The 13,466-nt window shown below is 55.7% G+C and overlaps 5 protein-coding genes across 5 annotated transcripts; 4 read left to right on the forward strand and 1 right to left on the reverse strand.

The window, feature by feature from the left end:
• Positions 1–1,892: 1,892 nt before the first annotated feature.
• SODALDRAFT_324577 (polyol transporter 5) lies at positions 1,893–4,240 on the forward strand (the record flags this gene model as incomplete). Its single annotated transcript, XM_028609899.1, has 5 exons — positions 1,893–1,915; positions 1,995–2,096; positions 2,176–2,822; positions 2,903–3,282; positions 3,371–4,240. 5 exons carry the CDS (start codon positions 1,893–1,895, stop codon positions 4,238–4,240), a joined length of 2,022 nt encoding a protein of 673 aa, XP_028465965.1.
• A 91-nt stretch (positions 4,241–4,331) lies between these two features.
• On the reverse strand, positions 4,332–4,762 carry SODALDRAFT_182990 (hypothetical protein). Its single transcript, XM_028607072.1, has 2 exons — positions 4,496–4,762; positions 4,332–4,444 (listed from the first exon to the last, which is right to left on the reverse strand). The coding sequence occupies exons 1-2, from the start codon at positions 4,711–4,713 to the stop codon at positions 4,435–4,437; spliced, it is 228 nt and encodes a 75-aa protein (XP_028465966.1). The 5' UTR covers positions 4,714–4,762; the 3' UTR covers positions 4,332–4,434.
• Positions 4,763–5,783: 1,021 nt separating this feature from the next.
• On the forward strand, positions 5,784–7,478 carry SODALDRAFT_278997 (xaa-Pro dipeptidase; the record flags this gene model as incomplete). Its single annotated transcript, XM_028608141.1, has 4 exons — positions 5,784–5,950; positions 6,084–6,720; positions 6,826–7,307; positions 7,379–7,478. The coding sequence occupies 4 exons, from the start codon at positions 5,784–5,786 to the stop codon at positions 7,476–7,478; spliced, it is 1,386 nt and encodes a 461-aa protein (XP_028465967.1).
• A 1,913-nt stretch (positions 7,479–9,391) lies between these two features.
• On the forward strand, positions 9,392–10,852 carry SODALDRAFT_183100 (hypothetical protein). Its single transcript, XM_028607074.1, has 2 exons — positions 9,392–10,045; positions 10,155–10,852. The coding sequence occupies exons 1-2, from the start codon at positions 9,564–9,566 to the stop codon at positions 10,525–10,527; spliced, it is 855 nt and encodes a 284-aa protein (XP_028465968.1). The 5' UTR covers positions 9,392–9,563; the 3' UTR covers positions 10,528–10,852.
• Positions 10,853–11,117: 265 nt separating this feature from the next.
• Positions 11,118–13,465, forward strand: SODALDRAFT_183071 (pseudouridine synthase). The gene is made up of 3 exons (XM_028607073.1): positions 11,118–11,446; positions 11,559–13,114; positions 13,191–13,465. The coding sequence occupies exons 1-3, from the start codon at positions 11,441–11,443 to the stop codon at positions 13,363–13,365; spliced, it is 1,737 nt and encodes a 578-aa protein (XP_028465969.1). The 5' UTR covers positions 11,118–11,440; the 3' UTR covers positions 13,366–13,465.
• The last annotated feature ends 1 nt before the right edge of the window (position 13,466 follows it).

Genomic DNA, 13,466 nt, shown 5'->3' on the forward strand with positions numbered 1-13,466 from the left:
GGGGGGTAGGAAAAAGAGAAAGAAAAAGAAAGAAGAAAAAAAGAAGAAGAAAAGAAGAAGAAAAGAAGGGAAAAAACCCCTTGGCATTTTGTAGGATGAGCGAGCGGAGCGGGGGTCGCTGAGTGGAGGTGGGCGAGTGGGCACCTCTTGGCATGTTAGACCCCTGAACCAAGTTCAGCTTACTCAGTGTCCGTACGACCGACTACAAGTCTATAAGACTATGACCACGTCGAAGTGATTAATACTCCGCGTGTATTAATACTCCGCGTGTACCGGTCGTTTCGAAGCGCGAAACGGACTAGAGAGAGTCGGTCTAGGTCAAGGGCTCAATTAGCTTGGAGAGGAGAGGATCGAGAACGAATGTCGTTTATCCATGGGCTATGGCTTTCGTCTTACGCGTAGTAAAGATTCCTAATCTCCCCCACGAAGAGCCAGTCATCAAATCAACATGAACTGGGCAAGCCACAAAAGAAAATTCCCCGATATTGACTTTATACGGCAGTTAGAATATCGTATAGAGCAGGTCTGGTCTGCATTGGCCTGGTCTCCTTCAATACGGAATAGGGCTCTCGAGTCTCGACCTGAATACGAATACAGCCCAGGTCCTCCGTAATGTGGAACACAGTGGAAGGCTTGGAATTGCCTGTTTCCCCATACAATCCACATGGGGTGATACGAAGTACAAACAGATCCATCCCCCCCGCCCGAGTACGGCATCCGGACAAAGTAAATACTTCGTGTGAAGTAATTACCTTAGCCTCCAGCCTCCTTCCAGTAACAATTAGCAATTGCGAATGTTTTAGGCCAGGTACGAATTACCCCGCCATCAAACCTTCTTTCCCTGGTTCCCACTTCCCACCCCCCCAAGAAGTTCCCCTGACACGCTCACTCGAAGCAAAACCCATGATGTGAGATGTTTTAGTTACTTCGAGAATACGGCTTCGAGTACGGAGTACGCGAATATAACTAAGGTAGTATTTCTTTGGTGCCACGCCTGGCCGTGAGGACATCACAGTAACACAGTCTACTGCCTTAATAAGCTTAACCTCCACTCCCGCCATCCTCCAAATATTGGCCGATCCACCGTAATCTTCTGCCCGTCCACGGTCCATCCTCTTTTCCGACTTCCCCCTGTTCTTGAACCACTTGAACCAACAACAGCCCTCCATGGTCCAGTTCCCGACCTGTCATCTTTCAGAACATTCAGGCACCCATGCAGACATGAGCATCCGGCGGGTATCTATGCTCCATGCACGCCTGTTGAAGCCTCTTTACGCCGGCCGGCTTGGCCAAGATGGCCTAAGTTGGACACGAGCATGGATGAGACTAGTTCACTTGTTCACCACTCATGCTCTCCTCCCCTCGGTGTAGAGGTAGCGCCGTAGCGGAGATAACGCGACAGACGTTCGGCTTTGAGGATCCCTTGAGGTTTGTTGCGCCTCCAGCCCTCCACTTCACCAAGGAGTGGAGACTGGAGAGTTCGGGGGAGCGAAGGTTCTGGGAGCTCGTAGCTGGCGGGACCGCCATGCAAGGCTTGTGGGTAGGGGCAAGATTCCCAGATCCATCAAGCCATTAGGGCCATGGTGCTGGGTCCCCCCGCGTTGGGGGATCTACATATGTCTATAAGAGGAGACTGGCCCCAACATTCCGAGCTACGGTAGGAGTTCAGTCCTTCCCCTCTGTTACCGTGTCCGTTGCGTGCCTCCCTACGGTCTACCCTACGGGTTTACCCCTCTCATATTACTCTCCCCTTTCTCTCAACACACAAAAGAAGCTCCCAATGTGAAGCCTGAAGCTACTACTACTACTGCTACTACTACTACTATTGGACTGGACGACACCCAGAGGGCAGTCAAACTTCCTCTCCGGCGACTCCTTTGCCGGCCTTCACAATGGCGGACAATCCTCAAAGCGCGTAAGGACAGGGCCGAACATCCGCGAGGCGTGACTATCTCCATGGCTATTTGTATCGTCACTAACACCTCTTACAACAGCTCAACAGGGGCTACGGCCGAACCACTCGAAGCAGCAAACGAAAAGGGCGCTGTCCCCGCTCAATATGACCCCGACACAATCAACCGTAACCTCGAGGCAAAGTATGTTGAATCTTCCACCTTTTACCCTTTCTTCGCTGCACGAAACAATGCGGTGCGGTACAACTCACCAGCGGGACAGGATCAAGAACCCTCTCGAGGGAATCTCTTACGATAAGCTCATGTCCGACGTTGCCGTCTTCGTCCAGGAGAAGGACCTGAGAGAGCACGAGCCTCTCTTCCGCAAGGGCGCTCTCATCGCCCAGAATCCCGATGGATTCGGCGAGATCACCAGATCCGAAACCCTCACCGATGAGGAGAAAGAAACCCTCCGGCTCGAGAAGGAGCACAGGTGGCGCATGCCCATGAAGCTCATCCTCACCATCGCCACCTGCTCCATCGGCGCCGCCGTCCAGGGCTGGGACCAGACCGGCGTCAACGGCGCAAACATCTTCCTCCCCAGATATTACGGCATCGATGGCGACAGCGTGCGCGACACCTTCATCCTCGGCATCCTCAATGCCGGTCCTTACCTGGGCAGCGCCTTCTGCGGTTGCTGGCTAGCCGATCCCCTGAACTACTACTTCGGTCGCCGCGGCGTCATCTGGTTCTCCGCTCACTTCTGCATCTGGCCCCTGATTGGGTCCGCTTTCGCTCAGACCTGGGGTCAACAGTTGGCCTGCCGTCTCCTGATGGGTATCGGCATGGGCGTCAAGGCTGCTACCGTTCCTATTTATGCTGCAGAAAACTCGCCGGCTTCGGTTCGTGGCGCCCTGGTCATGTCATGGCGTAAGTGTATAATCTATCAAAACTTAAAACTCCTTTATTCATCATAATCTCTTTCCGCTACTAATTATCATCCGGCTTAGAAATGTGGACCGCCTTCGGCATCATGCTTGGTACTGCTGTCAACTTGGGTCTTTATAACGTTCAGCACAACTGGCGCCTCATGCTCGGAGCCCCCTTCCTCCCTGCCGTCCCGCTTCTGATCCTCATCTACTTTTGCCCGGAATCGCCCCGTTGGTACATGAAGAAAAACCGCTATGCCGATGCCTGGGGTTCGATGGTTCAGTTGCGGCATCACCCCATCCAAGTGGCCCGCGACATGTACGCCATCCACTCCCAGCTCGTCATCGAACACGAGCTCCTGAGCCAGAACAACTACGTCACCCGCTTCGTGCAGCTCTTCACCATCCCTCGTGTGCGCCGTGCCAACTTGGCCGCCTTTACCGTGATGATTGCCCAGCAGGTATGTTCCGTTGCGAAATCTGTTTCCGAAACCCGCCGCGACCTGAGCAGTCCGGAAGTAGGATATAACTAACTCTCCCCTTTTCTAGATGTGCGGTATCAACATCATTGCTTTCTACTCCACCACCATTTTCCGCGAGGCCGGTCAGTCTGAATACCAAGCCCTGCTTGGCTCCTTCGGCTTCGGCCTGGTCAACTGGCTCTTCGCCTTCCCGGCCTTCTGGACCATCGACACCTTTGGCCGCCGCTCCCTCCTGCTGTTCACCTTCCCCCAGATGACCTGGACCCTGCTCGCGGCCGGCTGCCTGACGCTCCTGGACCAGGAGACGTACGGCATCACGCGTACCGCTCTTGTCACCCTCTTCGTCTACCTGTTCGCCGCCTTTTACTCGCCCGGCGAGGGCCCCGTGCCCTTCACCTACTCGGCCGAGGTCTACCCGCTCTCCCACCGCGAGGTCGGCATGGGCTTCGCCGTCGCGACGTGCCTCTTCTGGGCCGCCATCCTCGGCATGACCTTCCCCTTCATCCTCCGCCGCCTCGGCACCGTCGGCGCCTTCGGCCTGTACGCGGGCTTCAACTTTCTCGCCCTGATCATGATCTTCTTCTGCGTCCCCGAGACCAAGCAGCGCACCCTCGAGGAGCTCGACTACGTCTTCGCCGTGCCCACCTCCCGCTTCGCCAGGTACCAGCTCACCAAGGCGCTGCCGTGGTTCTTCAAGCGGTGGGTCCTCTTCCAGCGCGATGCTGAGCTGGAGCCGCTGTATACTTTGAACCCGCCCGCCGCCGCTGCTGCCGCCCCTGCTCAGCAGCAGCAGGCAGCGGCCCCTGGCGGTGGTGCCGGGGGTGGCAGTGGCGACAGCGAGGCCTCGTACTCGGAACGTACGGGCGTCGAGACCCCGGCCGCGGAGAATAAGACCGCCGGCGTCGAGGTGGAGGTGGAGGACAGGCCCCAGGACTAATAACTCTGTTTTCCTTGGGTTCCAGTCTCTTTTTGGTTTTTGTTTTATTTCCTTGTCTTGTCTCCAGGGTCCTTCGTCGAGGGTGTGTCACTGGCTTGCCACCAAATGGACAGGGGCCTTCAGATTGAAATGGCCACAATCCTTGGGACGTCGGTTGCTATAGTTGATGTTGGTTACTAAGGTATGGTTGATGTTCATTTCGTCCTCTTTCTGGTTAGGTAAAGCTGGTTAGGTCTGAGCTGGGGCTGGTTCTACCTTGGATTCTTGGTCTTCTTATTTCTCAGTATACCCGGGGTTTTGATGGCACCACAAGGACCCGGAGAGGCCCTGTATATGCGACGAACAGGGCTGTTTCGCAGGGCGTCTAGTCCTTCAGAAGAAGAAACCGTTATAAGCATGGCTGTGCTCATGGTGAGAGACTTGGGCGACTCTTTGACAGAACGACTGAACGAGATGCCTCGGCTGGCGAGCATTGAAGATAGTCAGGGTCCTGTACGTAGATAAGAACAAGATGATGGTCCAGGCTCGCTCGGTCGTTCTTCAAGGGTGTACGATGGAGAATTGTAGGTGGTGAAAAGTTATCACAGCATCTGTGATCTTCAGGGAATATATTATATAAATATTATATAACGTCGACGATGACGATTGAGGTCGACGGGCTTGAGGAGGGCGAGGATAATCAGGTTGTGTTCCGGGCATTTGCAGAGAGTGAATGGGCTCCTGATCTCGTCAGTCTTGAGGTTTTCGAGTAGATTGTATTGAGGGCTCACATTGGCCGACCTCTATGTTTGCCAAAGTCCTCGAGCTTCTGCCTCAACATATCGATAGTTGCAGTCGAGTCAGCATGATTATACAAAGTGGTTTGATGTCTACACCTTGGCCACACCTTTCGGATCGGGTCTACAAACTTCGTCTTCAGACTCTGGGCAGACGGAAACAATGAATAGGGGCTGGGGCACTACGAAATTACGAATAGGGGTTCACACTGTGCGAAGTTCGACATTGATGCATCTCATACGGTAGCGGTTGGCATCGGCAATTGGTGGCTTTCTCCACCTCCATAGTGGAGCTGCTCGCTCGCGTCTACGGCGTACGATCGTCATCTCAACGCGGGGCATGAAAGGGTCGTCACATCACCTCACCAACCACGCCTCCCCGCCCCTCCCGACTCCCGATTTCCCCTCCCTGCTACGCGTGTACGGAGTACAGGTACACGTACATTCAGCCGTTACCAGCACACAGGGCGAGGTACTTTAGGTACTTGCATCCGTACTCCTCGGCGTTATCCATGACCGTGACGCTTCTTCGGTCGTCCGTCTTCCCACGAGCTGAGAGCGCCATTGGTATTGCAGCCAGCCGCCCCTTCCTCTCCACAAGATCTGCTACTATTCGATCGCCCTTGCGTCCGCGTCTGTTCTCAGCGAAGCGTCCCCCAATTTGCGATACGCGACCAACTCGACCCTTGGTCCCTCTTCGCCGTTATCTTAGCTATTCAACTCCTACAGCAACCCGAGCCTATCGACACTACTCTACCTCCTTCGACATGACCGACTACGAGACCGTCCTCAAGGGCAAATACCCTGCCAAAGCCCACGCCAAGCGTGTGACCGACTACATCCGCTCCAAGATCCCCGATGCCAAAGGCGTCCTCTACCTCGAGGGGACTCATACCAAGATGCAGGAGGACAGCGACCACCCGGAGCCCTTCAGGTAACGGACCCCCCTTTGTCATTCAGAGCCCGCCCCCCCCCCCCCCCCCCCCCCCCCCCCCCCCCCCCCCCCCCCCCCCCCCCCCCGGCCAACACTGTGCTCTGGCTTCAATTGTTGACGAAACATCCTACAGGCAGCGCCGCTACTTCTACTACCTGACCGGCTGCCCCCTCGCCGACTCCCACTTCATCTACGACCTGGCGTCCGGTACATCCACTCTCTTCATCCCACCCGTCGACCCGGAAGAAGTGATCTGGTCCGGCATGCCCGTCACCGCCGCCGACGCCAAGGAGCTCTACGACGCGGACCGCGTCCTCTACACCACCGACGTCAACGCCGAGCTCGCCAGGTTAGGAAAGGGCGCCGGCACCACCGCCTTCGCCATCCTCCACCAGGTGCTGGACGCCATCAGTTTCATCGAATTCGAGGACAAAGACTTCGACCTGCTGAAGCGCGCCATCGAAGAGTGCCGCGTCGTCAAGGACGACTACGAGGTCGCCCTGACCAAGAAGGCCAACGCCATCTCCACGACCGCCCACCACGCCGTCATGCAGATGGTCAAGAAGGCCAAGAACGAGCAGGAACTCGAGGCCGTCTTCCTCGAGAGGAGCGTCGCCCACGGCGCTAAGAACCAGGCGTACCACTCTATCCATGCTGCCGGGCGCGCCGCCGCCACCTTGCACTACGTCCATAACAACGCGCCCTTGGAGGGCAAGCTCAACCTGCTGCTCGATGGTGGTGCCGAGTGGAACTGCTACGCCTCTGACATTGTTCGTTGTCCCTCGGCTCTTTTCTTGCTTTCCACCCCCCCTCCCATTGTCTCGTTACCACCCGCCCGCCACGCTCGTCTGCCGCTAACTGCCGAGAACGGATAGACGCGAACTTTCCCCATTTCCGGCAAGTTCTCCAAGGAATCTCGCGCCATCTACGACATTGTCCTGAAAATGCAGCTCGAGTGCATCAAGGTGCTTAAGGAGGGCGTCAACTGGGACGACGTACACCTGCTGGCCCACAAGATTGCCATCGAGGGTTTGCTGGCTCTCGGTATCTTCAAGGGTGGCGATGCCGACGAGATCCTCAAGGCGCGGACCAGTGTCGCCTTCTTCCCTCATGGCCTCGGCCACTACCTCGGCATGGATACCCACGACGTCGGCGGCAACCCCAACTACGCCGACCCGGACCCCATGTTCCGCTACCTGCGCAAGAGGGGACCCCTGGCGGCCGGGAGCATTGTCACGGTCGAGCCCGGCATCTACTTCTGCAACTTCATTATCGAGCCCTACCTGTCCGATCCTGTTCACTCGAGATATATCGACGCGGACGTCCTGGACAAGTACTGGGATGTCGGAGGTGTCAGGTAAGCCTTACTATACTCAATGGTGTCTTTCTATGGAGTCAGGAACTCCTCTTTGCTAACGGACGAGGTAGAATCGAGGATAATCTTCTCATCACCGCCAATGGAAGTGAGAACTTGACACCCACTATCAAGGACCCAGACGAGCTCGAGCAACTCATTAGTTCCAACTAAACATTGACGGGTCTACTTGGCGGGGGAGTTTTCTATATATTTTGACTCTTCGGCTATGAGCACAGCTGGAGTTCACCACGCATGAGGAGGGACGGGACAAGGGACGCTGGGGTGCCCGGGCAAACACGCATGCATATCTAATCTGGCCGTCTTCAGGTGAGGCGTACTTTGTCCTACTCTCACTGCAGCTTGCCGACTCTAGGGGGTATGTAAGGGCTTTTCGGTGTCATGACATGGGGGCACCGGGCCGAAAAATGCGGATCGAAGAAGAACATCGAGTTTGAGGAGAAAGGAACCCTTGATGTCTCGACACTGTACTACCTTACCTTATTCAGTGTACCTTACCTAAGGTAGTCCAGGCTGTGTCGCATGGGCACGTGACCACAACGGGGTCCCCCTTGACTCTGGCGGGCCTCGGCCTTTGGGCATCAAAGATGACAAGGGTCCAAATGAGCAGGTACCCACAACAGTCTGCACCACCCAAACTAATAAGGGCACAGAGTCTCACACAGATGTAACTTGACACTATACACACACACGAGATTTCTGCTCAATCAGGATTGGCATCAGAATTGTCACCCAAGTGCTATTTTGAACGCGCGACAGGCTGCACCTATTAGCTCAATATGAGTTGGCCAGCCAGCCTGTTCCGGTAGAAGCACCAAGAGTCAACGGTCAAGGGTCCAAGAGGGGTTTGAAAGGCCCCGGTGACCGTATTGAGCCAGTGTGGACCATCTTACTATTTCTTCAATATCCGGCATCTCCAGGGTCCCCAAAAGGGAAGTTATGAACCGAGTCTAGATCCCATTAAGGAGGCATATCCGGCGAGAAAAGATACCTACGAGAACCAAACCGTCCAAGTCACGACGTAGGCATCTTGCCGTCTCGTCGTCTCGTCGTACGCAGCGAGGGACATGGCATGCTTAGGGTACGTACTGGTCGGTGTTGGTGTCACTTTCATCTACGATGTGTCACCTCCACTTTTATAAGGAATATACGAAGTACGAGAGATGGTGTCCCAAGACCTTGGCTACAGTCGGGATCGTCCCAGGACCCATGATCGATTGGTTATTCGGCGTGGCACGGGTATGCCTCCTGGGTGCTGACCTCCCCCTGGCTGTATTACCTTAACTTAAGGATCAAATCATATACTCCGACTGCATCGACCTTTTCGCCCATTCATTACGCCATAGAATCCTACCAACAAGATGACCGTTGACAGATCTAATCATCGGACCCGATTCGCATCTTACAACGTACCCCTAAGCCGCCCTGACGTAGCTGTGCCGCCATTGCCATGAAAACGTTTTGGCTTCGGTGTGTACGCCCAGTATACGGCTGCTATATATATTCTTCTGGTTTGATTTTATTATCGTGTGAATCACACCTACGAAGTATGTATTGTCTTTCCGTTTGTCTCGCTTCTTCTTGTCTCTCGCGAAGCGAAGCAGCCATATCTGGTAGAGGGTGTGGAGACACGTTCCATTCTGCCCCAGCCGGAGAACCCCAGTCCAGGTCTGCAGGTCCAATGACCTCTGTCCAAGTTTGGCGATCTCCCCCTCCCTATCCGTAGCCCTCCCAGACAACCAGGCGTACGGAGTACTTCATACATGTCTGTACTCCGTGCAAATATGTGTACCATAACGTCGGTGGTATGCCGAGTGCTGCCAGTGCGGCAGTGCCAAATCATGTGAAGAAGGAGAGGACAGACCCAGCCCCTGAGCCTTGTACACCTCCCTGGTACAGGTAGGGCTGTCGCCGATCTGATGGACTAGCGTTAATGTGCGTGAGGTACAGATATATGAAGATTAGTGGCCGCCTTTACCGAGCCCGCTCCCAGACTCACATAACCCCTTCCCTGGACTCTTTTGGGGCTTTGCTCTTGGCGTCTTCGTTTTTTCCACGGTCATCCCCCAGTTGGACAGCTCACGATCGGACGTTCTTCTGGTGATCAACCCTCCTCTTCGTGCTTTAACGTCAAAAAGAAACACGCGAGATAGCATAAAACACGTCCACAGTCTACTCACTCCCCTAGGACCGCAAGATAACCAATCATTTCCTTGAGTCTACGCCCTCGCCCTCGCAATGGCGACCACAAGGCCAGACGATGGCAACCTTCCCGAGGTCGTACCGGATGTGTCGCCCCAGGCCCTCACGCAGGAGGAGTTGTCCGCCAGAAGCGGCCTTGCAGGGGCGGAGGGCAAATACCCGTACACGCACGACGAGAGAAAGGAACACGTTTCCGCCGGCCTTGGCTCGGACGCGCACAAAGAGGTGGTGAGCCCGATTTCGCCAGATGCGCAGACACCGACAGGGGACGGTGCCACCGCCGGACCTTCGTCGGCACTGGGACCCCGGATTTGCGGAGTCAAGAGGAAAACGTTTTGGGTTCTTTTGGCCGTGGCCGTCGCCGTTGTCATTGCCGTGGCAGTCGGCGCCGGTGTCGGTGCCACACGGGGAGGTAAGGGTGGGGGAGACGCGCAGGCACAAGAGCAGGAACCGTCGGCGACGTCGGCGACGTCGTCAACGGAGGCATCGGCAGCGCCTACGGCCACATCATCTTCTACGTATGTGCCACACATGCATCCTTTATCTTTGTTCCTTCCTTCCACCTTATGAGCGTACCAGAGGGACGGACACTTTGCTATCCGGTAGTGGCTAACACGAGTATTTCAGCGAGGCCACTTCTTCCATACCTTCATCAACTTCATCCGCGGCCGAACCGATGCCGACCTTCCTCAACGGGACCGTGACACTACCGGCCGGGGACTTTGCTTTCCAAGGGTTCTCGGATGTGAACTTTACCGGGAACTACACGGATATTCACCAAGCAGAAGGATTCATTGACTTCCCCTTCGACGTCATGAGCTACGTCTGGCTGCACAGCCAGACTGGCTGTTGTATCAACTTTTGTCAGGGTCTCAATAACGTTACCGGCTACCGATGTGACCCCCGGGAGCAGCCCGAGGCGAGCGGCGGCTTCAACCGTCTATATATTGGCTGTGGGGGTGATGCCCCGCGAGAGGATCAAAACAGGTTCTGTTCATGATGAAGAATGCCTGCCATGGTGATGGTGTCTTCAACGCGATCAGATGTGTTATCTTATGTAAAGTTGTGGAGCAGCATGCAGGGACTCGGTCAAAATTCCCATTCACAGGCGAGGTCACGATGTGCCGCATTATTTTATTGCTTTTTTGTTTTCTTTCCTTTCTTTCTTTCTTTCTTTTCTTCGCCCTCGTTGGCTTTCTAACGTCAATATGTCAGGGTTCGGTTGGGTGGGAAACTTTTGAACTTGAAAACTGGCAGGAGTATTGAGAAAGTTAAAGAGGTTAATTGGCGGGAAATGGTAGTCCACAGATTTCGGGCGCGTGTTTCTGCTGGAAGAGAAGAAGAGGAATTGGGCTCACATCATCACATGATGTACCGGAAAAGCCCTCTTCAGCTTCACCCTTCACCGAGGTCAAGGATGCCGAAATTCAACCGCTTTACCCCTCACCGAAGGCTTGCCCGCGCACCGTCCGTCCGTCCCGCCGTCCCCACTTTTCTCCCGCAGCGAATTTCCTGCACTGTGAACGGTCCATAACAAAAATCCTCAATTCCCGGTGTTCTGCTTTTTCTTGCGCTCCACGACTGCGAACCCACCGACCCAATTGCGCCAATAAACGAATAAATGAGAGCAAGTACTGCTCTACCGACGAGATGGCATCCGAGCCTGGTTCCGTATCCAATCCGACGACACAATCGTCTTCTACCGACACCCCAATGGAGATCACTCCCACCCCGTCAACTGCTCAGGCGACCCAGCCCCGCGCCGACGAGCCTATGGCGCTTGATTCAGAGGGCGGATCTGGTGCGCTAGACAAGCCCGATGGTGGTGATAAGAGCGAGGAGAATGACAAGCAAAAGAAGCAGGAGAACCAGGAGAACCAGGACAATAAGAAACGACGAGTTGGCAGAAACGAATGGCGGTTAGCAGGCGCCCCTTCCCTCCTTTCATCCCCTTTCCCCTTCTTCAGCGTCACAATTCAACGTCGCATTGTAACTCAAAGTGTCTAACCAAGGAATAGTCGGGAAGTAAAGGACAAGCGCAAGAAACTGAGCGACGACCGCCAGGCTGCCAAGCGACGGAAGCTGAACGAGAACGGCGAAGCAGGGCCGGCCCAAACAGAGCAGAAGAAGGATAAGTGGAAGCAAGATGGGGAACCGCGTCCAAAAGACCCCAGGAAAGCCAACCCCTTCTCGACCGAAGAGATCGCCGCCGAAGAACGTCGTCCGAAGCGCAAAGTCGCCGTCATGATCGGCTACTCGGGGACCGGCTACAAGGGGATGCAGATCAACTGGGGCGAGCGGACCATCGAGGGCGACATCTTCAAGGCCTTCGTCGCCGCCGGCGCCATCGCCAAGGCGAACGCCGACGACCCGAAGAAGTCGAGCCTCGCACGGTGCGCCCGGACCGACAAGGGCGTCCACGCCGCCGGCAACGTCATCAGCCTCAAGCTCATCATCGAGGACGAGAACATCGTCGACAAGATCAACGCCAGCCTGCCCCCGCAGATTCGCGTCTGGGGCCTCCAGCGCACCAACAACGCCTTCAGCTGCTACCAGTCGTGCGACTCGCGGTGGTACGAGTACCTCATGCCGACTTACAGCCTGCTGCCCCCTCATCCCGACAGCTACCTCTGGAAGAAGGTCGTAGAGTCGGCCAAGGAGCACGGCACCTACGACGACCTCCTCGCCAGGCAGGGCGACGTCCAGGGGTTCTGGGACGAGGTCGAGGAGAAGTCGATCAAGCCCATGCTGGCGAAGATGGACCCCAAGATCCGTGAGGTGGTGTTGGAGAGGCTCCACTCGGTTGATGACGATCCTGAGAACGAGGGCAAGCCGCAGCAGGCCGACAATGTCGAGCAAGGAGAAAGTGCGGCTGGGGATCAGACGAACGAATCCGGCGCGAGTGCCGGTGCGGGCGACGCTGACCAGACGACTGACGCCACCACCCCCACCGTCGCCGATGCAAAGCAGCAGGAGACCGGTGCGGCGGTCGAGACAGCGACTCCCGCCCCCAAAAGGCCCCGAGAGCCGACGGCAGTAGACTTGGCGCTGCGCGACCTAAAGCAGGCCCTCATCAAGGCGAAGCGCGCGTACAGGTTCAGCCCGGACCGGCTGCAGCGGCTCCAGGACGCGCTGAACCAGTACGTCGGCACGAACAACTTCCACAACTACACCGTCCAGAAGAGCTTCAAGGACCCGTCGGCCAAGCGCCACATCAAGTCGTTCGACGTCAATATGAAGCCCATCCAGATCCGCGACACGCAGTGGGTCTCCATTAAGGTGCACGGGCAGAGCTTCATGATGCACCAGATCCGCAAGATGGTCAGTATGGCCACGTTGCTTGTGCGCTTCGGCGTGCCGGTCGGGCGGATCAAGGAGACGTACGGCGCGACCAAGATTGCCATCCCGAAAGCTCCCGGCCTGGGCTTGCTGCTGGAGCGACCCGTCTTTGAAGGCTATAATCGGAAGGCGGTGGATACCCTGGGCAAAGACCCCATTGACTTTTCCAAGTACGACGACAAGATCCAGGAGTTTAAGGATAAGGAGATTTACCAGCGCATCTTCGAGGTCGAGGAGAAGGAGAATATGTAAGGTTTTTTTTTTTTTTTTTTTCTTTTTTTTTCTCCTGCACGGGGTCAGTCTGGCACTAACGCGATATCATAGCTTCCACGTCTTCTTCCAACAGGTGGACAATTTCAAGTCCGACTCATTCTTGTGGCTGACGGATGGGGGCATAGCTGCGGGGATGTTACGGCCGAACAAGGAGGAGAAGGGCGACAAGGCAGTTGCGAGAGAACTGGGAGACGAAGACGAGGACCCCGAGGGCGGAGAGGGTTAGACGCAACCTCTCTCTAGAGCTGAGTCGCTACATGCGCCCCTCCGAATTCACCACGGGGATTCTGGGACGAACCATAGACTCATAGACCACTACATCTGTAC

Source organism: Sodiomyces alkalinus (assembly GCF_003711515.1).
Source record: "Sodiomyces alkalinus F11 unplaced genomic scaffold SODALscaffold_6, whole genome shotgun sequence".
Taxonomy (NCBI): Eukaryota; Fungi; Ascomycota; class Sordariomycetes; order Glomerellales; family Plectosphaerellaceae; genus Sodiomyces; species Sodiomyces alkalinus.

Bases quoted from the DNA above. Each gene is read 5' to 3' on its own strand.
- SODALDRAFT_182990 (XM_028607072.1), bottom strand. From the start codon at position 4,713: ATGCTCGCCAGCCGAGGCATCTCGTTCAGTCGTTCTGTCAAAGAGTCG.
- SODALDRAFT_183100 (XM_028607074.1), top strand. From the start codon at position 9,564: ATGGCGACCACAAGGCCAGACGATGGCAACCTTCCCGAGGTCGTACCG. The intron at 10,046-10,154 runs GTATGTGCCACA...CGAGTATTTCAG, and splicing joins ACGGCCACATCATCTTCTAC to CGAGGCCACTTCTTCCATAC.
- SODALDRAFT_183071 (XM_028607073.1), top strand. The intron at 13,115-13,190 runs GTAAGGTTTTTT...GCGATATCATAG, and splicing joins GTCGAGGAGAAGGAGAATAT to CTTCCACGTCTTCTTCCAAC.